The sequence below is a fragment of the Cherax quadricarinatus genome, chromosome 85 (assembly GCF_038502225.1).
Source record: "Cherax quadricarinatus isolate ZL_2023a chromosome 85, ASM3850222v1, whole genome shotgun sequence".
NCBI classification, from domain to species: Eukaryota; Metazoa; Arthropoda; class Malacostraca; order Decapoda; family Parastacidae; genus Cherax; species Cherax quadricarinatus.
This window is the reverse complement of record NC_091376.1, coordinates 6,561,575-6,585,287: the sequence shown is the minus strand read 5'-3', so window position 1 is coordinate 6,585,287 and position 23,713 is coordinate 6,561,575. Positions and strand designations below refer to the sequence as shown.

The 23,713-nt window shown below is 41.3% G+C and overlaps 1 protein-coding gene across 3 annotated transcripts in view; it reads left to right on the top strand.

Annotated features, from left to right (window-relative positions):
• The window catches only part of LOC128703228 (WAS/WASL-interacting protein family member 1-like), a 214,008-nt gene extending 197,433 nt beyond the window's left edge, over positions 1 to 16,575 (top strand). For all 3 annotated transcript variants that reach the window (XM_070103306.1, XM_070103308.1, XM_070103307.1), the window contains one exon: positions 10,246 to 16,575. In XM_070103306.1, coding sequence (XP_069959407.1) covers positions 10,246 to 11,261 — 1,016 coding nt within the window. In that variant the 3' untranslated portion in view covers positions 11,262 to 16,575. The remainder of the gene's footprint in view (positions 1 to 10,245) is intronic.
• Positions 16,576 to 23,713: the final 7,138 nt, after the last annotated feature.

Genomic DNA, 23,713 nt, shown 5'->3' with positions numbered 1-23,713 from the left:
ACTTCTTCGCTTTGTACAAAGCTTTGCCAAACTCTAAACTGAACGAAACTTTGTCCCAATAAGACGCTTATGCAGCTTGTGTTCTCATCTTTTCATAAATACATTATTTGACTTCTGTGGCCCCTCAGGGGAGGTTCCTTGATGCTGGTGAGGGGCTTTTGATCTAGGGAATTAGATCTGAACTAAGCCTGAATACTTTTCACTCCCCCAACAGACTCTGTATAATCCCCACGTGTTTAGCCCTCCGCTGAGGTGACACAAAATAAGGTAGGACTGTTTGCAGTCTGAGACTAATGGGTTGAGCACGCAGGTTGAAGACTAGACACATGTGCAACATCTGGGTATCTTTATTGTAGACGTTTCGCCATCCAGTGGCTTCATCAGTGCAGATTCAAGGATATAATGGGAAGACTGTAGAACTATATCAGTCCCTCAGCCCTCAGGCTGATGGACTGATTACCTCATTTTTTATACCTAGTTCTACAGTCTTCCCATTATGTCCTTGAATTTGTATTGATAAAGCCACTGGATGGCAAAACGTCTACAATAAAGATACCCAGATGTTGCACATGTGTGCAATTCTTCACCTTCGCTAACAATGATGATCTGATAAGAAATGTCACCATATCAAAAACAATATACTCAGATCACAACATAATTGAGGTTCAGACATGTATGCGAGGAGCCCCAGACCGACAAAATGAGACTAGTCACGAGGGAGCATTCACCAAATTCAACTTCAATAACAAAAACATAAAGTGGGACCAAGTAAACCAAGTCCTAACCGATATAAGCTGGGAAGATATACTAAGCAACACAGACCCAAACTTATGCCTAGAACAGATTAACTCGGTGGCACTCGATGTATGCACAAGGCTTATTCCTCTAAGAAAAAGGAGGAGTAGATGTAAAATAGAAAGAGACAGGCGCTCCCTTTACAGGCGACGGAAAAGAATAACAGAGCGGCTAAAAGAGGTCAGTATATCTGAAATGCGCAGGGAGACACTGGTCAGAGAAATAGCAAGCATCGAACTTAAGCTAAAAGAATCCTTTAGGAGTCAGGAATCGCGGGAAGAACTAAAAGCTATAAATGAAATCGAAAGAAACCCAAAGTATTTCTTCTCCTATGCCAAATCAAAATCGAGAACAACGCCCAGTATTGGGCCCCTACTTAAACAAGATGGGTCCTACACAGATGACAGCAAGGAAATGAGTGAGCTACTCAAGTCCCAATATGACTCAGTTTTTAGCAAGCCGCTAACCAGACTGAGAGTCGAAGATCAAAATGAATTTTTTATGAGAGAGCCACAAAATTTGATTAACACAAGCCTATCCGATGTTATCCTGACGCCAAATGACTTCGAACAGGCGATAAATGACATGCCCATGCACTCTGCCCCAGGGCCAGACTCATGGAACTCTGTGTTCATCAAGAACTGCAAGAAGCCCCTATCACGAGCCTTTTCCATCCTATGGAGAGGGAGCATGGACACGGGGGTCGTCCCTCAGTTACTAAAAACAACAGACATAGCCCCACTCCACAAAGGGGGCAGTAAAGCAACAGCAAAGAACTACAGACCAATAGCACTAACATCCCATATCATAAAAATCTTTGAAAGGGTTCTAAGAAGCAAGATCACCACCCATCTAGAAACCCATCAGTTACACAACCCAGGGCAACATGGGTTTAGAACAGGTCGCTCCTGTCTGTCTCAGCTACTGGATCACTACGACAAGGTCCTAAATGCACTAGAAGACAAAAAGAATGCAGATGTAATATATACAGACTTTGCAAAAGCCTTCGACAAGTGTGACCATGGCGTAATAGCGCACAAAATGCGCGCTAAAGGAATAACAGGAAAAGTCGGTCGATGGATCTATAATTTCCTCACTAACAGAACACAGAGAGTAGTCGTCAACAGAGTAAAGTCCGAGGCAGCTACGGTGAAAAGCTCTGTTCCACAAGGCACAGTACTAGCTCCCATCTTGTTCCTCATCCTCATATCCGACATAGACAAGGATGTCAGCCACAGCACCGTGTCTTCCTTTGCAGATGACACCCGAATCTGCATGACAGTGTCTTCCATTGCAGACACTGCAAGGCTCCAGGCGGACATCAACCAAATCTTTCAGTGGGCTGCAGAAAACAATATGAAGTTCAACGATGAGAAATTTCAATTACTCAGATATGGTAAACATGAGGAAATTAAATCTTCATCAGAGTACAAAACAAATTCTGGCCACGAAATAGAGCGAAACACCAACGTCAAAGACCTGGGAGTGATTATGTCGGAGGATCTCACCTTCAAGGACCATAACATTGTATCAATCGCATCTGCTAGAAAAATGACAGGATGGATAATGAGAACCTTCAAAACTAGGGAGGCCAAGCCCATGATGACACTCTTCAGGTCACTTGTTCTATCTAGGCTGGAATATTGCTGCACTCTAACAGCACCTTTCAAGGCAGGTGAAATTGCCGACCTAGAAAATGTACAGAGAACTTTCACGGCGCGCATAACGGAGATAAAACACCTCAATTACTGGGAGCGCTTGAGGTTTCTAAACCTGTATTCCCTGGAACGCAGGAGGGAGAGATACATGATTATATACACCTGGAAAATCCTAGAGGGACTAGTACCGAACTTGCACACGAAAATCACTCACTACGAAAGCAAAAGACTTGGCAGACGATGCACCATCCCCCCAATGAAAAGCAGGGGTGTCACTAGCACGTTAAGAGACCATACAATAAGTGTCAGGGGCCCGAGACTGTTCAACTGCCTCCCAGCACACATAAGGGGGATTACCAACAGACCCCTGGCAGTCTTCAAGCTGGCACTGGACAAGCACCTAAAGTCAGTTCCTGATCAGCCGGGCTGTGGCTCGTACGTTGGTTTGCGTGCAGCCAGCAGCAACAGCCTGGTTGATCAGGCGCTGATCCACCAGGAGGCCTGGTCACAGACCGGGCCGCGGGGGCGTTGACCCCCGAAACTCTCTCCAGGTAAACTCCAGGTTGGCAGTACTGTGTACCATTCATGTACAACGTCGGTTGAAGACGTACTGGAGGGAACCACTAGACACAGCGTCCAGAACCTTGGTAAATGCTTTAGAGAACCCACATATTTATACATTAGACACATGTGCAACACTTGGGTATCTTTATAGAGGAAACGTTTTGCCACACAGTGGCTTCATCAGTCCATACAAAGGAGAATCGTGAAGAACAGGTACATAAGCTGCTTCTCCGTTCATATGCTGTATGCTATTCAAGATTGATGGACTGACCACATCGATTCGAGGCTGAGTGACTGATTACCTCATTCTCCTCCTGTTCTTCACGATTCTCCTTTGTATGGACTGATGAAGCCACTGTGTGGCGAAACGTTTCCTCTATAAAGATACCAAAGTGTTGCGCATATGTCTAATTTATCAACTTGTTGGTTCTCTGAACCATTCGTCTATAATGTTGGTAGAATTACCGACAATATGTAAAGTTAAAGGACACAAGTGCAACTAATGTGACATTTTTATTGTGGCAACGTTTCGCTCTCCAGGAGCTTTGTCAAGCCGTTACACGTCTTATTCATCAACTGTTATTTTATACAATTTTCAACATTATTATGACATGTTTACATGATTAGAAGATGCATACATAGTTATACATAATATATAATTATGGCATCTTGCCCAGGCAGTGAACTTTATCAAGTCACTATTATCAACCTGCTGGCTGAATAAATACGTATAATTAATTCATATTTAGAGCTGGAAATACCTGTACAACATTTGGAAAATTAGACACGTGTTCAACTCTTGGGTATCTTTATTGAGGAAACGTTTCGCCACACAGTGGCTTCATCAGTCCATACAAGATTGATGGACTGACCACATCGACTCAAGGTTGAGGGACTGATTACCTCATTCTCCTCCTGTTCTTCAAGATTCTCCTTTGAATAGACTGATGAAGCCATTTAGTAAGTGGTTGTGAACACTACGATATATTACTCAGTATTAATATTGTGCTCTGCTAGCATATGGGTGTTTGGAAATTCGTTTGTAGAAGCCTTTGGACATCACACTTACGTAGATTATCACAATTGTTACATAGCCTGGTGTATACACTTCAGATACTTGAGTTATGTTGATGTTTATGTCTGTTGATGTCCTTGATGGTAGTAGAGAGAGTGGTGTTAAGTTTGCTGTCGGAGATGTGCAACACCTAGGTAGACCAAACATCATACAAAACCTGTTTACTTGCTCCCCTATCCAACCCAGATATTGAAGCCCTCAGTCTAGTTCTCAGGTTCGCAACAGACATGCCCAAACCACATCAAGACCTCAACCAAGAAGCTACAAATAAAGTGACACTGGTTTTCAGAAAGGTTGTCTTCAAGGTACCATCACCTCGGATATCTGTGGCATACTATATAGAAAGCCCCTGATTATTCAGAGCATTTTGGGCATCTTATGCCAATTCTGTCCCCAGGATGCCACTCACACCAGTCGGCTAGCACCCAGGTACGTACTTGCTGCTAGGTGAACAGTGACAGTAGGTTTCTTAAGGAAACACTCCCCCAGTGTTTTCACCCGTACCGGGGATTGAACCACAGACCTCAGTGTGTGATCCGAGTGCTTACAACCCCAAATCAGCTAAAATGTATGGATTGCCCGAGACCCACAAACCCAGGCTCCCACTGACAGTTATCTCCTCTGAAATAGACAGCATCCCTCACAAAGCTAGTGATCATTGTAGCTGAGCACCCGTTCAGACTTTTAAACACCATCATTCCTGTACGTCTCAAACATTGAGTAGACCTCAGTCACATCCACAACATTAGCACAAGGAACAAGAAACTCTGGCTTCTACGTGACCTCCCTCTTCACCAAGGTACCAAATTGTAAATCACTAATCTCCTACAGCAAAAAAAAAACAAAAATGATGACTTTGATTTACCTATTCCTATCAATGACTTTGTAGACATCATTGAATTATTCGCCAATTTCAGTTGTTCCTCATTTGAAGACTCGTCCTGACAAACCGTCGGTTTGTTTATGAGTTTCACTTTATGTGGAACATCTTGAGGCTGAACGTGTTTCGTCCATCATTGCCTCTTCAGTCACTTGGCTTCACTATGTGGAAGAAACTCATCATTACAGTGAGAAAATTTAACATGTCTACTCTCCGACACAAATTCAACCAGTTCGATAATGTTTACACCTGAGGAGGAAACCAGTGACATACTTCCTTTAGTTCCTCTCTATATTTTTTACTCTGCAAGCCTGACAACGAGCTTCCTTTCAAGTTCTGTGGGAAACCCATCATCCAATACGATATTCACACATACCACTACACCGTGACTAAATAGGGTGTTCCATGTTTTTTTTCTCCCCTAAGCTGTTCGCATCCAAAAAATTTTACCAATCCACAATATCACAGATATTTCATCAGGGATCACAGATGACGTGGTTTTATGGCATCATCTCAGACCCAACTCCACTGGAAAAAAGATACGTATCTTGCCAACAACTCGAATGTCAAACACAAATAGGCGAGTACATCTCGCACAACTTGGACAGCAAGTTGAACATAGCTTCCACCGTTCCTAGTACCATTAAAGCCATCATAAAATAGGAAAACCACTAACGTAACTACCGCAACAATGTTGATTTTCAGAACACCAATATACTGCCAGAACAGCCAACCTCAACAACAACACCTTCGCAGTACATCGTCATTCTCACAGCTACTTAATAAATTGTAATGGCGCGCTACTAATTACCAGGCACGGCGGAACCTGGAGAAGCGCCATTGAATCTACACTCATCATTATCTCAAAAAAACTCAACCAGAACAACGATCTCTACAATTTAGTTGAATTCTTGCCAGAAAACTTCTGGTTTATAAAAACCTCTGTTAGAAGTAATCAAGGTCCCAGGACCGAAACGTTTTCTAATAAATATCTCCCAGTGTTTACTCACGTCTTTCTAAACCAATTTATCGGTATCCCTTACCAAGGTTAGTACCAGAAAACTTCTGCGACGTTTGAGAAGCAGCGTGACGCGACTTATTCTCTTCCCTCACCGCTACTCATTTGAGCACACATACAGAGCACACATACAGAGGTACAAAAAAATACAGATAAGAGCAGCATGCCAAAGCCACTTATACTATGCATAGCATTACGGGCTGGCTTAAAATTAACTTAAGATTAACTAAGCAATGATGAAATCAGTGATAAAACATTAATGTAAACAGATTACTATAAAGCACAAGTGTTTTACATTGTTGTACATTCAGTCGTATGGAGTATTCTGTTAGGTAGTGTATTTAAAAAATAATAAAGTTAGATTGGGTTTTAGGTTTAACATTTATGTGATATAATTGTGAGAAACATTTAAGATATACAATTTATAAGGTTCAGTTATTCAGTATTTATTTGGTTTTGGGTGAGTAAGTGATCTTGAGAAGAGACTTGAATTTATAAACAGGTAGTGTTTCTTTTATATTTACAGGTAATGAATTCCAGATTTTAGGGCCTTTTATGTGCATTGAGTTTTTGCATAGTGTGAGATGGACACGAGGAACATCAAAGAGTGATCTGTGCCTTGTGTTATGGTCATGTGTTCTGTTGAGGTTGGCAAGGAGATGTTTGAGGGGAGGGTTAATATCAGAGTTAAGTGTTCTATGTATGTAATAGGTGCAGTAATAAGTATGGATGTTTTGTATGGTGAGTAGGTTTAGTGTATTGAATATTGGTGGAGTGTGCTGCCTGTAGTAAGAATTTGTTATCATTCTAACTGCAGCCTTTTGTTGGGTAATTAGTGGTCTGAGATGGTTAATTGTTGTTGAGCCCCATGCACAAATTCCATAGGTGAGATAGGGGTAAATAAGAGAGTGATATAGGGCCAGGAGGGCTGACTGTGAAGCATAGTACCGTATCTTCGATAGTATGCCTACAGTCTTGGAAATTTTCTTAGAAATTTGTTGTATATGTGTATGAAATTTGAGTATTATCAAGGTGGATTCCTAAGAATTTTCCCTCTGTTAGCTTTGTGATAGGTGATCCGTTTATCATTATGTTAAGAGGGACATCTGTAGCTCTGTTACCAAACTGAATGAAGTAGGTTTTGTCAATGTTTAGTGTAAGTTTGTTAGTCCTCATCCAGGTAGATATTTTCTGTAATTCGGTATTTACAGTATTGGCTAGCGTGACTGGGCTCGGGTGAGAGAAGACGTATGTAGTGTCATCTGCAAATAGTGTGGGTTTGAGTAATTGCGAAGCATTTGGTAGGTCATTTATGTATAGGAGAAAGAGAAGAGGGCCAAGGACACTTCCCTGTGGGACACCAACTGTAATTGGTTGTGCAGAAGAGTTTGCCCCATTTGCGTACACATATTGGCTTCTGTTGCTGAGGTATGACTTGAGGTAGTTGAGGGAGTGCCCTCTTATACCATAGTGTGACAATTTTACGTGGAGCAAGTCATGGTCAACTGTATCAAAAGCTTTACGTAAGTCAACGAAGATCCCCAGTGGGACTTCTTTTTTCTCTATTGCAGTGTATATATGTTCTAGCATGTGTATAATAGCATCATTAGTATTTTTATTAGGCCTGAATCCAAATTGGCAGGGGTTGAGTATGTTTTGGGAGATAAGGTAGGAGTAGATTCGTTTATGAATTAATTTTTCGAAGATTTTTGAGAGAGGGTGTAAGTTGGATATTGGCCTATAGTTATTCAACTCTGTTTGGTCTCCTCCTTTGTGGATCGGGGTGACCCTTGCTATTTTGAGTACTGTAGGGAAGGTGGAGGATTCAATGGATTTGTTAAAGAGTGTTGCAATGATTGGTGATAGCACTTGTGACACTTTTTTGTATATAAAGGGTGGTAAGGTATTTAAATCTCCTGCCTTGTTTTTTAGTGCGTTGATAATAAGGGAGACTTCGTATGGGTTAGTCGGAGCTAGGAACAGTGTGTTCGGGTAGTTGCCGGTGAGGTAGTCATTTGGTGGAGTATCTGAGCTTGGGATTTTATTGGCAAGGTTTTGTCCTATAGTGGAGAAGAAATCATTGAGTCTGTTTGCTGTTTCTGTTGGTGGGAGTCGGGGTTCATCTGATTTTGCTAATTTTATTTCGCTATTTCGTGATATCTTTTTTGTTCCCAGAATTTCTGATAGGGTTTTCCAGGTCTTTTTTATATCACCTCGTAAGTTGGATAACCTGTTCTCATAATACAATTTTTTTGCCCTTCTTATCAGGCTGGTTAGGATTGACGAGTAACGTTTTGTTTGGTCTCTGGTTATGTGACCCATTCTGTACTGTTTTTCATATTGGTGTTTTGTATTTATGGATTTGAGAATGCTGGGTGTTAGCCAGGGACTGTTCAGTCTCTTAGCTGTCATCTGTTTAGTTTTTTTTAGGGCAGTGCTTGTTATAGAGGTATTGGGTCTTTTTTAGAAAATTATTGATACATTCGTCAATATCTGTATATATTTCTAGCTCAGTGTGCCAGTCAATGTTTGCTACTGCTGTTGTGAAGTTATTAATGGCTGCCTCATTGTGAAGTCTGAAGGTGACTTTAGTAGTGTCTTGGGGTAGTTTACCAAGAGTTGTTATGAGGAAAGTAGGGTAGTGGTCTGTGGTATTATCTGTAATTATGCCTGATTTTAAAGGGGATATGGTGTTGGTCCAGATGTGATCAAGTAGGGAAACACTAGTCTCTGTAACTCTTGTAGGTTTTTTTACTGTTGGTAGCAACATACAGTTACTCATTGTGTTTGTGAATTCAGTAACGTGTGGGTCCTGGTCTTGCAGGAGATTTATATTGAAGTCACCTGAGAGTAGTAAGTGATCTTTGTTCATGCATGCATCAGTTATCATACTTCCTAGGTTTTGACTAAATTGGCTAATGTTTGACTGTGGAACTCTGTAGATGTTTATCAATGTGAGAGATTTTTGTAGGTATTTGGATTTGAATTTGGCTATTATATATTCCCCATGTTCATCCCTTGTGCAAGTATTAGTGATACATTCTAGTTGGTCTGAGTAGTATATGGCTGTGCCACCCCCTTGTTGGTCTGGCCTACAGTTGTGTATGGCTGTGTAACCAGGAATGGCATAGACATCTGTACTATCAGGCTTTAGCCAGGTTTCAGTTAGTGTAATGATGGACATATTGGCATGTAAGGAATTTAGTAATGCTATGAGGTCATCGTAATGCTTGCTTAAAGATCTGATATTGTAGTTAAAGATAGTTATGTTGTTGTTGGCACTGAGAAGTGCCTTTGATTGTTCTGCAGTGTAGTAATTACAGTAACTGTTTGATTCATTTAAGTCATTAAATAAGAGGTTGGTATCAGGATCAATGCTTGTAATCATAAGATTTGTAGTGAATCTATAGTTAGAATTAAATATAAAACAAAGTAAATAGTCTTAAGCTAAAAAATAGCACCTGGATTATTTAACAAATGTAAAATAATGAGCTAAGGTAGTATTTTTTTTTTTTTTAGCTAAAATAAAGGAGACAATATAAAAGGGACTAATACAAATAAAGTGATGATCAAATAATGGAGCTTGGGAATATGATAGTAGGTAGTACTATAAAGGTAATTCTTTAAAGTTAGAATTATAGTATAAAATTATAATATTTACTCACTCTCCCTTACTAGACTTGTTTTTGCGATTATAAAGCCCATTATATGGACTAAATATCATTAATAAATGTTCGATGTAACTACCCATGTGTCCTTACCAAGTACAAAGACAACATTTACTGTGACAGCGTCTTTCAAAGAAGAGCCGCTGCAAGTGCTAGACAGATGTGTGTCTTCACTCAGACACTGAACTGTACATATTATCACAACAATTTTTGGATATATATTCTACTCATGATGTAGTTTTTATAGTTTTGCCCACGTGAGTTCGAGTTAGTCAATTGTCTTGTTTAACTATCAGAACTTTGTACCTCTGTAATATTTTGAATGCCACCCACACCATGGGTATGGGATAAATAATAGTTTTTTTTTTAAGTTTAATGTCTTTATTATGTACCCCATACCCGGGTCTTATGATGACCCACAGCTGGAGCTTTAGGTCATCTGATCGAGGCCTTCCTCTAGTTTACTCCTCCACCTCTTTAAAAATTTTGGTTATGATTATATAACCATTAGATGACTGCCCCCTACCTGTTACTCCTTACTCGTGAATATTATGACGATCAATGTTTAATTTTCTTGTTATTTGCAGGAGCAGTTGGTGGAGGTCGCGCAGGTCCTCCCTCCACCAGTGACCGCCAATCACACCACACAGACAAGTCATGGAGGACTCACCGTGACTCCAGGGACTCGAGTCAGCCTCATCTGGTTCCTTACTCTGGGGGCTACCCCTCAGGCTCAAGCACACAGTACACCAGCCGCCCACCACCCGCCCACTACCCACCCTCACGCCCTTCCTACTCTAGTGGGCGGCCTCCTTCCCGCCCGCACACACCATCAGCCACTTCATCTTCATCATCTTCATCTAGTGAGGATGATAGCGAACATGCGCAAGGTGCTATTGTGCCTGTTGGTTCTATGCCTCATCCAATATATGGCTACTCCGGCTATTACCCTGGCTACCCGCCTGGCCCTCCACAACACCCTGGCTACCCAGGCACGTTGAAATCTGCTCGATCAGTGCCAGCCTTGGCCCTAGCCACCTGGGATGGCGAACCCTGCCCTGTGCATGGCAGCGGCCCCCTCTCATTCCCACAGGGACCATTACCTCCCCCAGGGTACCCACCCATGATGCCACACGGTGCCATGTCATTGCCACCTCCGCCAGGCTCCAACCGTCGTGTTAACTCTATCTACGACATGCGTCTTGCAGCACCTCCAGGAGCCATCTATGGAACACTTCCCGGGAGGTCGTTGCCAGCAGACAGGCGAAGCCTGGCCGGCTCAGCTGTCATTGGTCCCGCGGCGCCGGGTGCTCCTCCAGGTATCCCTCCACACCTCCTCCCACCCATGGCTCGCCCACTTCCACTAGTGGTAGATGAAAAAGGGAACCCCGAGCCCTTACCTGTGCGCAAAACGGCTGACAAGAACGGCTCCCTACCCCTAAGTATTGCAGCAAAAGTAGCAGCATCAGTGGGGCACCTGGAGAGTGACAGCCACTTGAAGAACCGTGTGTGTTGTCGAGGTGGAGCCTGTGTTGCCTGGGTCATCCTGGCAGTTATATGTCTAGGTGTTCTTCTGGCTGTAATGCTCAGGTTTATATTATAAGCTTGTACAGCGGCCATGTAGTGGATACACCTGGGATAAGTCAAATGATACAAATTAAGGTACATGATTTACCTAATGATGGTTTTAAATCATTTCCAAAAATTTTGGAAGTGCATGACTTAATAAGAAGTAAATTAAGTATATTACGATAATTAAAATGATGTAGATAAATGGTTCAGAGAACTGACAAGTTGATAAATTAGACACATGTGTAACACTTAGGGATCTTTAGTGAAGAAACGTTTCCTCAGTAAAGATACCCAAGTGTTGTACATGTGTCTAATTTATCAACTAAAATGATAACCATGTTAATTGTGTAATTGCTTCTACACAGTGGATAACATTGCCATTTTTCTCAGATAAGAAATTTGAAGCAAAATTTAGACATAAACCGACAACGTTGTGGGTTTTCTATTTATGATAAATGCAACACTTGTGTATCTTTATTGTGGAAATATTTGCAGAATATAGATACCTAAGTGTTGCACAAGTGTCATATTTATCAACATATCGGTTTTCTAAATTTATTCAAATAGCCATTAATGGTTGGAAGGCAAAATGCCATTAAGTACGGAAATACAAAGACACGGAAGAGCAAGCCTTTTTAAGAGCATTTTACTCTTAAGTGAGTTTCCTTGAAGTCATACAGAGGGTAGTTAGTAAGTACCTTTGTACATAACTGTCTTTGCTCAAAGTCTTGTCTGTGCTTTGCTGCAAGTGTCTTTGTATTACCTTAGATATTATAGTTAATTATAACAAACCAGTCATGGGATTTTATGCTAGGAATGAATGTATGTATTTATATATGCAGTGATTACATGGAACTTATCCTGTGATCAGGATTATTGCATATGTTAGAAATTACTCTGTACTTTTAAGTTATTGTATATGTTATATATTAATTACAATTATGTGAACAGACATTGCATAAGATCAAGTGTTTATTATAGACAGTGTTTTGCCAGGTACGAACTTATTAAGTCAGTGGTAGAAACTCCAAAATATTAGCAGTGGGAGGTGAAAATGATATGAAGACACACACTGTAGAAGAAGCTTTGTTTTGTGATAATGTTTTTATCTATTTAGATGACTGAGAAAGATCTGAACAGATCGAAATGTTCCAGTAAAGGCTTTGTTCTCCTAGGAAAAGTGTGTTATGCTGGATTCTGCATTATAATCTTTGTTTCTACAAGTACATGTACAAGGTATACAAGCCTTTCTGTACATACTATTGTACATAAAGACCCTTGTTATGCAGAGCATTTCCCGCAAATTAGGTCAGTTTTGTCCCCAGGATGCGACCCATACCAGTCGACTAACACCCAGGCACCTATTAATTAATGTGAAATTTATAATGTAAGGTGTTTGTATTGTGAAAAAAATGCTTCATAAATATAAATGTGAGCATTTTTTCACAATACAAACACCCTACATTATAAATTTCACATTAATGTGAAAACCTGCATCACAAGGGGTTATATGGAAGAGGGTTGGTGAGATGAGGTTCAGGATTTCTTAGAAACTATCATGTACGAGAATTGATCCCTACACCGCAAAATTGTAGAAATTGCTGGCGCTTCAGCTACCCTGCAAAATATTGCAGGTCATTGGCAGAATGCCCGGTCTGTGGTGCTGCTGACCATAGCAATCCATCCTGCAGCCAACCTCCCTCTTGCCTTAATTGCAAAGAAGCACACCCACTTTATCTTTAAAAGTTAAGCATCACTTGGTAGTAATTTTGCTAGAGGTGGATTGTACTATTTTGTCTTTCATAAAGTGCTAACACTGTGTGGAAAAGACAGCACAAGAAGGAGTGGTCGAGGCTTGAACCTCTGCTATTCACTCTCCACTCCTTGACTTGCTGTTGGTGTCCCAGGAAATGAACAGACAGATGCTGAGGAGAAGCCTACTACAACAAACTTGCTGCATTGCAGACTTCAGCCTTACAGTGTCTTCATGCATAAATACATAGATACATGTATATCCTTGGGGACTTGCTGGCTCGGTGGGTCCTACTGTCATGATATAGGGTCCAGCAGTGTGTGTGTGTGTGTGTGTTGGGTCCTCCTTCAACAGGACTCATCACCTGAGATGAGTCTTTGTAAATTGCAGGATCAGGCCCAAACCTGTTTGCAGGTGTTTCTGTCCTATGTGACGCGTGTGCTGTTTAACACATTTTAACTGTTTGTCCAGGATTTAGGTGGTCTTCTTTGCTTTCATTCTGGTGGTCTTGGGGAACTTCAAGGAAAATCTTTTCACATTAACATTTTAACCCTTAAACGGTCCAAACAAATCGACGTTCAAATTCGTAGTGCTACAAAAGTAGATCTACTTTTTTTTAACATATTTTCAAATGTAACAAAAAAAATGTAGATAAAAGTTTTTTTTACATGTTTTCAAATGTAAAACAAAAAAGATCTACATTTTTTACATACTTTCAGATGTTGAAAAAACGTGTATATACGTTTGGACCATTTAAGGGTTAATGGGATTTTTAACTATTGCTGTTAATTTTAACTTACATGATAGTATTTATATGTAAGTTTTTTATTGTTTAATTTTATCTTCAATTTTTGTATGTGTTGTATGTATGTTTAATTGCCAGCAGTGCTGAATGATTTACACGTTCAAAGTGGTCTTCAAGTTTCAAGACTATCTACCTTCCTGACCAGCTAAGCTGTTGATGAAGTGGAAAAATGTCCCTTGGCTATGTTCGATAATTCCTAAACTCGCATTATTCCAGCTATGATTTCTTCAGCCTCAGAGTCTTCTGTAACCTCCTATTTCACAACGAAATTGGCATTGTTCCTATCTTTGATGTTGGTGTTTGTTGTGGTGGCTAACAAATGCATTGTTAGTTTTTTGTGCTTTCCAAACATATCTCGTGGATGAAAACACAAAGACGACAGTGTAAGTCTTTATTATAACAATGTTTATCCTTAAGGAAACTTTATCAAGTGATGAACAAAGTTTGGTAATAAAGGCTTATGCTGTATTATGTCTTTTCATCCTATTGTGAGCTTCTTGGCTGGGGCCCAAGGTAGCCCTTGTGGTTTAGCGCTTCGTTTTGATTATAATAATAATGGGGCCCAAGGCTGTTCGACTGCCTCCCACCATACATAAGAGGGACTACCAATAGACCCCTGGCTGTCTTAAGAGGGAACTGGACAGTCAGTTCCCAACCAACTGGGCTGTGGTTCATACATTAGTTTGTGTGCAGCGAGCAGTAACAGTCTGGTTGATCAGGTCCTGATTCACTCCGAGGCCTGGTGTCGGACCAGGGCGTGGGGGTGTTGATCCCTGGAACACCCTCCAGGTATTGCCTCTTCCACAACAACTGTTGTTCAATCCTTGTGTTAATATCTCCTGATGCTAGGTGAGATTTTGGCCATCTTCCCACCATAGGCAGGTTTGAGAAACTATACTCATGATTATGAATTGGACACACACGGCTCACGCATGGATACCACATAGAGGAAATTCTATCACTGCTGCAATGATTGATTGCTTGGCTGCACTGTCAGTTTGTAATATCTTTAATTAGTTTAATACCTTTATTATGCACCCCATACCCATCCTGTGGGCGGTAGTCGAAAGATTACAAAGGTACATAATGGGTCCAGGGACTGGACCCCATAATATCTTAATAGATTGTCCTGTTGATCAGTGTTATGCAGGACTCCCGAAATCTACAACACCATAACACACACTGACCTCCTTGCTGAAAGTCCCACTTTCAAAGCATACTCCTTGAGTTTCTAATGGAAACTAATCTGTTGTACTAGCTGTAATTTCAATTTTATTGTTGCAGTAACCTCCACTTAACCCTATCCCTCGTTCATTCCTAACGTTCGCACATTGCTTCTCTTGCACTGCATTACTTTCACTGCTGTATAACCTATACAGATGTTGTGCTCTAATAAATTATTTGATTATTATTATGACTCGAAATAACACAATAACAAACAAACCAGGGAACAGGTGGGTTTTGAACCCATGAAGAGGAGTTTTAGGACTCGCTCGTCATAGGTTCATTATTATTATTATAATCAAAGTGCTAAACTGACAAGGGTCATGCAGCATGCCATAGATTCAAACCTCACCAGTTCCCCTGGTTTATTTTTAGATGGAGCCAGATTTTGGGAATGTTATGAAACTAGGCCATCTGTTTAATGCTCCTTTATCCTGATGCAACGTGATATACAAGTGAGTTTTTGTTTCTTCCATTGACTTGATAAAGTGAAATATTTACAATAAAGACAGGTCGCAGAACGAGCCTTTATCTGGATAAGGTTTCACTCTTTATTAAGCTTTATAACTTGATAAAGCTCTGCACACAGCGAAACTTTGTCCCATTAAGTTAGTTTAATAGTGTTATGTATCCCACACTCTGGTAGTCAAAAGATTACAGAGGTACATAATGGGTCCAGGGACTGGACCTCATTTGATAGCTAAACAAGTTACAGCAGTAATGAACTATTTACATGTTTAAATCTGGTTACAGTCGTAATACTGCAGTGTTTTTGTTTTCATACTTGTCAACAATGCACCAAAATGTTTAGTTCACATATTTGTCGGCAATCCTTGCCATGTGTCCATTGTTATAAATGAGCTGTTCAGAATTACTCCAGCTGACTATATCTTATGCAACACAAGGTTGAGTGAAGTATTCCAGGTGCTTTTTATATTGGTACTCTTAATAAATAAGATTCATACTGTAATTGTCATTACAAACAGCCTCGTAACAGAAGGGGCCGTGGAGGCATTGGTCCTCAAAAACCATCTCCAGGTATACAGTGACTGTATGGTGTGTACATACACTGTAAGGTTATATAGTGTCGTGGATGGTACTCTTGAGAGTTAAATATCCAGTATTCTTGGTAACTCTTAATGCAACTTAGTGAAGTAGTATTTTGGAGTGTACGTATATGAGAGAGTACGAGTCATAATGTCATGGCTGCAACAATAGTCACACTTTAGAGAGGAAACTTGAAATGATATTTCAGACTGCCATGGACTAAGTCACAACTCGTGTGACTGATAATTGTCCTAAACGGAATGAAATCTCGTCTGAAGTTCTTTCCGAAGTGCGAATTGTCGCTGAAAAAATGTATATATACTTTATATATTTTTGGGCTACATATTTTAAGGACATAATTCTACTTTTGTAAACATTTTTTATTAAAATTGCCTATAGTTGTACATATGAAATTTGAGGCATTAAAATATATGTAGACATAACCATGGTGCCGGGTTTGATTAATTTATAATGTTGTAAATATACTGGAGCATAAATAAAAATATATGGACCTTATTTAAATTTTCACTGCAAAAGTGAATATCCTAATGTAGTTACTGTCCTTCACGTGCCTTGATGCTGGTGAAGGGCTCTTGATTCAAGGAACCGGGATTCCGCTTCAATAAATCCTGATTGCCTTTCATTCCCCAGGTGCAGTATGGCACCTGCCAATTTGGCACTTCCTATGAATGGAATGGAATTTTTTGCAACTCGTCGGCCATCTCCCACCATGGCAGTGTGAGCAGAAAAAGAAAGTAAGTTCTTTATTTTACATATAGTATTTTATGCAGAAAGGGGTTACTAGTCCCTTGTTCCCGGCATTTTAGTCGCCTCTTACGACACTCGTGCAGCGCTGTATAGCCCTTGTGGCTTAGCGCTTCTTTTTGATTATAATAATAATTACGACACTCATGGCTTACGGAGGAATGATTCTTCTCCACTTTCCCATGGCATAATGTAATTCAATATTCTAGCTCACTACCACTCAAGGGAGGTTCCTTGACGCTGGTGAGGGGCTCTTGATCTAGGGAATTGGATCTGTGCTCCGGTTCCCTGAATTGAGCCTGAATACCTTCCCCCCCCCATGCACTGTATAATCCTATGGGTTTAGCGTTCTCCCATAATTATAATAATAATCTAGCTCACTACCTCAATGGAGATTTCTGAATGCTGGTGCATCTTTCAAAGTAGGTCCCTAGGCCTCCAAGGTCTTGATAATAATCTTTATTTCTACAAGTATATGATACAACTTACACAAGCGTAGCTGACAAATAACATACTACTATATAGAAAGTCCCTGGTTATACACAACATTTCGGGCAAATTAGGTTAATTTTGTCTCGAGGATGTGACCCACACAAGTCGACTAACACCCAGGTACCTATTTTACTCCTAGGTGAACAGGAACAGCAGGTGTCGTAAAGAAACACGTCCTAATGTTTCCACCCGTCACTGAGATTGAAACGCAGACCTCAGTGTGTAAGCTGAGTGCCCTACAAATCGACCTACAGGACATCCTACACATTATTATCCCCTCAGGGAAGGTTCCTTGATGTTGGTGAGGGGCTCTTGATTTAAGGAATTGGATCTGTGCTCCAGTTCCCCGAATTATGCCTGAATGCCTTCCACATCCCCCCCCCAGGCGCTGTATAAGCCTACGGGTTTAGCGCTTCCCCTTGATTATAATAATAATACACATTATTATGAAAATGAAAATATTTATTTCTTTGCAAAGCTTACAATGTGTGGTTTACATATTACAAAATATTAATTACAAAGTCACTAGCATGCCTAGGCATTTCGGGCAGACTACACAATACTATACTACGTTATACTATACTGCTCAATATTATACTAAACATTACTATGCTATAATTTATTACACAATATTATACTAAACAATACTATACTACACAATACGATGTCCTAAATGAAGCAAGTTGGGAAGATATCCTGAGCACCACGGATCTGAACCTTTGCCTAGAAAAAAAATGACTTTCTGGCACTTGAGGTCTGCTCAAGGCACATTTCCCGAAAAAAAACAGATGTAAAGTAGAGATGCTCACTCTACAGACGAAGACGAAGAATCACAGAGTTGCTGAAAGGCGGTCTGGTCACTGACCGGGCCGCGGGGGCGTTGATCCCCGGAATACCCTCCAGGTCGACTCCAGGTAATATATTTGAAATACGGAAGGAGGTACTGGCTAGAGAAATCGAAAATATCGAGCTTAAGCTTAGGGAGCCATACAGGAGCCAAGAAACACAAAGAACTTAAAGCCATAAATAAAACGGAAAAAAGTATTTTCTTATGCCAAATCTTGTGCAAGACAGGTATAAAATACCGACAATATGAAAGTTAAGACACATGTGCAACATCTGGATATCTTTATTGTAGACGTTTCGCCATCCAGTGGCTTTATCAATACAGATTCGAGGACATAATTGGAAGGACCTACTTCCACTGGGGAATCCCGCCTACTAGTGACTATGCCCTCGTCTGCTACACGCCCTTCTCCACTGACGCCTATATAACCGCCAGCCTTCTTGCCTTTGCTCCAGATTCTCTACCACCACGATGCTGTGAACACTAACTCCAAGGCTGAGGGACTGATTACCTCATCTTTTGTATATAGTTCTACTGTCTTCTAATTATGTCCTAGAATCTGTACTGATAAAGCCACTGGATGGCAAAACGTCTACAATAAAGACATCCAGATGTTGCACATGTGTCTTAACTTTCATGCCAAATCTTGGGAAAAAAACACATCCAGTATTGGGCCCTTGCTTAAACAAGACGGGACTTGCACAGATGACAGCAAATAAATGAATGATATACTGAAGTCTTAATATGACTCAGCATTTAGTAAGCCATTAATAAGACTGAGGGTCGACAATGTAAATGAATTTTTTATGGTCAAGACTAAAACTGGCCAATTCAAGAATTTCTGATATAATCCTAACACCACAGGAGTGTGAAAAAGCAATGAATGACTCTGCCCTAGACCCAGACTCGTGGAACTCCGTGTTGATCAAGAACTGCAAGAAACCCCTTTCACATGCATTAACTATTCTATGGAGAAGGAGCATGGACACGGGTTGTACCACAGTCACTAAATAACAACAAATATAGTCCCACTCCACAAGGGTATCAGGAATGCACTTGCCGAGAATTACAAACTGATTGCACTAGCGTCCCACATGATAAAAATCTTTGAGTTCCAAGAGAAAAGGTTGCCAACCACATGGATACCCATCAGTTGCACAATCCAGGGCAGCATGGGTTTAGAGCAGGTCGCTCCTGCCTATCACAGCTACTGGATCACTATGACATGGTCTTGGATGCACTGGAGAACAATCAAAATGCAGATGTAGTATACATATACTTTTCTAAAAGCTTTTGACAAGTGACTGCGGTGTAAGACTTTAGTAGGTTAAGCGCTTCTTTTTTTTATAATAATAATAATAATAATAATAATAATAATAATAATTTTAACAGGTGCGATCATGGCGTAATAGCATACAAAATACATGATAAAGGAATGACTTCCTAACAAACAGAACACATATAGTAACAGTGAACAGAGTAAAGTCAGAGGCGGCTACAGTGAAAAGCTCTGTTCCACAAGGCACAGTACCCCCATTCACCATCCTTTTCCTCATCTTCATATCTGACATAGACAAAGATGTAAGCTACAGCACAGTCTCCTTTGCTGACAATACCAGAATTGACATGACAGTGTCATCCACTGTGGACAATGCAAAACTCCAAGCAGACATTAACCAAGTCTTTAAATGGGTGTCAGAAAACAATATGAAGTTCAGTGAAGACAAATTTAAATTACTCCGCTATGGAAAACTCGAAGAAATAAAAACTGTATCGAAGTGTAAAACAAATTCCAATCCTACAATAGAATGAAAAACTAATGTGAAGGACCTGGGAGTGACAATGTCAGATAATCTCACTTTCAAAGATCACAACAATGCATTTACCACATCTGCCAGAAAAATTATAGGATGGATAATGAGAAAATTCAAAACTAGGGATGCCAAGCCAGCGATTATTCTTTCCAAATCACCTGTTCTCCCTAGGCTGGAATATTGCTGTGCACTAAAGGCCCTTTTCAACAGGTGAAGTTGCAGACCTAGAGAATGTACAGAGAACCTTTACTGCACGTATAAGCTGTGGAAAATTGCATTTATCTGAATGTATCATTATGTACATAACAGTAAATGAACAAAGATAATTATTATTTATCAGTTAGACAAGTAGGAATTTGGGACACCTAGGTCGCAAAAAATGTCCCCCTTCGATACCTACCACTGTCATATCCACAAGTTGCTCTGGACCTATTAATTATAAATAAAAGATACATCACCAGGAATTCTGGTAAATATATAAATTTGTGGACTGTATATTAAAAATAATAAATGATTATATATATATATATATATATATATATATAGACCCTCATCCTCAGAGAAGACAATAAACGTACCTCAGAGAAAACTCAAGGTTCTCCCCGGAGCTGTTTGAATATTTTCTTCTCCTACCACCCCCTATATGTTTATTATTCTATGTGAACATTTATTAATAAACAAAATACATTTACAGAAAAAAACATAAACATGAATACAATGGCACAATGTATCAAAGATGATGAATTTCCTCCAGCTCCTCCGAGGCTGGACGTGAGCCAAGTATGCAGCAAGCATTTCCCCTCTGGATGGCGACGCTGAGGCGCTGGAACATGAAAGTGGCTGCCCTTGGGTCCCTGGTGGTGTCGATGAGTCTGGAACCCAATTCTTTAAGGAAACGTGTGGCATTTTTTCCCCATGATCCCAAGGTCTCCGATCCCACTGGGACAAATTGATACTGTTGGCTAATGTCCCTGTACTTGCTGATCTTGTACTCCTCCCTGTGGTCAGCAGCTCCTCCCTGTCGCCCCACACTGTGACGGATATAGGTGTCAGCCAGTGTGGACACACAGGTATAGTCCCATGCTAAGAGCTTGCCATTCTTCCAAGGATAGATGGTGATCCCGTCAGGGCGGTTTGCTGGGTTGTGGGTATTGTTTGCTGCAAGTGATCGTGGCTCCCTCTCGGCAGGGCATCCAGCTGTAGCAAGGGTTCTCTTAATGATGTCGTTGACCTCGTTGTGTCTTGCATGCCAGCCCTTGGTTTTGGAACAGTTAAGACCATGTAGACCGTATTGGTCTGCTTGCACTTCGCCGCAAATACACATATATTCTGTGTGAATTGGGGCAGCAAGGCGCAGAGCCACTGCAATACGGAGGGTCTTAGGGTCGAGTCGCGTTCCCATTGCCGATATGGGAACTGTTTGGAGGAAGTCCCCGGAGTGAGGTGCACTCACAGCCTGGAGACGGGCAATCTCCCTATCTGATGTTGCAGCCCTGAGCATGTTGGCAAGCACCTTTTCAGCAATTGGGCTATCCCATCTTGACTGTTTGTGAGCCAGTGCTGCACTAGGGTTTGGTGCTGGAGCAGCAAGAGTCTCCCATTCGGTGATGGCACTGACATAGCTAGGGTCTTCTATTCCTGCTGAGTCACTGAGGGTGTCAGGAAGAATTTGTCTTATCAACTCGTTTGATGCAATGGAAGAGGATAGGAAAGCTGGTAGAGCAATCTGGGAGGATCTGCGTACTCCTAGCCCTCCAAGCCTGACCGGAAGTGAGGCTTGCAACCACTGTCCATCGTCAAGGGAAAGATTCAATACACTCTCTAGCATGGCCTTCAGGAGAGAGTCATATTCCTTGAGTTTTGGACTGCTGAAGGCTGGGGAGCATCTCAGAAAATAGATAAGTTTTGGCGTTGACAGGCACCTGGTGAGTAGGTAAAAGGCGTCGTGTGTGTCAATGTCTTTCATCCTGCTTTCCATCGTCCGGAGGTCTGAGACTTTTTTTCCTAGGACCAGATCGATGGCATTGGACCCAAGAGGAGCACCGAGGAGAGTGCTATTGGCTGGATCAATGGCTCGTGCTCCTGGTAAAACGGTACTGATATTCTGTATCAACTGTTGATTGGTAGAAACTATTTCACATTTGGTGGGGTTTAAAGAAAGGCCCAGGCTTTCTCCCATGTCTTTAATTTTACTGATGTCGTCCAGGAGAGACTCTGTTGTGCCAGCCAGGGTACCGTCGTCCAGGAACCAGATATTGAGCTCGCTGGAGAGTGCCTCTGTGACTTCCTTGATGACCAAACAAAATAGAAAGGGGGCGAGAGGGTCCCCCTGTTGCACGCCCTCACACGAGTCAATTTCATGGTCCCCAAACAATAGTTTTGAAGTCACACTATAACACGATTCTATGAAGGGATAAAGGGAAGGGAAGTTTCTATAAACTGCTTGGAGAGCAGCATCCCTTCTGACTGAGTTGAAAGCATTGGCAAAGTCCAATTTGACCAAGGCTTTTTCATAGGACATGTTTTTGATATATACTCGTGCTGCGTGGGCAGCTGCTTCACAGCCCTGTTGAACGCCGAAACCGAGCTGAGTTGGTTTCAGCATTGCAGCAGCCTCTTGACTCACCCTTCTTACTGCAGCCTTGGCGACTAGGCGCCGAAGGGTGTTACCCACTGCAATGGGCCTGATTCCGCCATCCTTTTTCCGGAGGGCACACAATGAGGCACCAAAGAAAAAGGGTCTGATGGCCTCTGGGACACCGCCAGCCAGGCACAGGTTGGAAAATTTGGTGAGTTCAGACAGCAGCCTCTCTGAAACCTCACCAAGTGCTGGATTGAGTATTTGTTTTAAGTGTTGAGGCCTTAAACCAGTGAAACCTCCTGCTGAACCCTGTGGAAATGACATAGCAGCTTTATACACATCAGCATCCTGTAAGGTTAGATGTTCTTCGCCTGCTGCAATGTCAGGGAGGTCAATGTTGGTACTGGGAGCCCTGGGTGGATGTTTGTCCTTCAGAGCTTGTGCCGTGCTGACGTCCTTGGGAGCGATGGTATCCTCACTGGTTATAAGTCTCAAAGCTCCAATAGTATTACCCTCTTCTATTTTTTTGCTAATTTGGGCTCTGATTTTTGAGGTGTCGGGTGTCCTGTTGTTGGCATTTGCCCGGCGGGTGTTTGTCGCCCTAGGGGGCAGACGGACGAGGTTGTCATCCCTTGGGAATGCATTTATTGCCCTAATAACATGCGTTGCTAGTGACTTGTCCCTCCTTGGTGGGACAGCCAAACAGGCATTGCCAAAAAGCAGCAAGTTGTGCCAGGATCTGTTGTTTGAAGGAGCATCGTTGACTTTCTTCAGAAGGTCAGTGAATTTGCTAGCAGCTTGAGGGCGAGCTGCTTTGGGGATGTGTGTCAGAGTCCTGGTGGATGTTATATATATATTATATATATATATATATATATATATATATATATATATACACACATTTATACAACAGAAGGAGAATATATCTTAATCATAACACTCACCAATTTGACTGGAGATTAATATGTCATGTACAGGACCCCCCCTTTTGCCTACATTTATGAAAAATTTACTGGCCAGAATTTAAACATAAATTAGACAGCTTATCTGAGGTTCCTGGAGTTGTCCTGTCCTGTCGACTGATATCTCAAGTTATGCAGGAATGCACATCCAACAATTTCGCCTCCTAGTTGAGAGGTGTCAGCCCAATTTTAA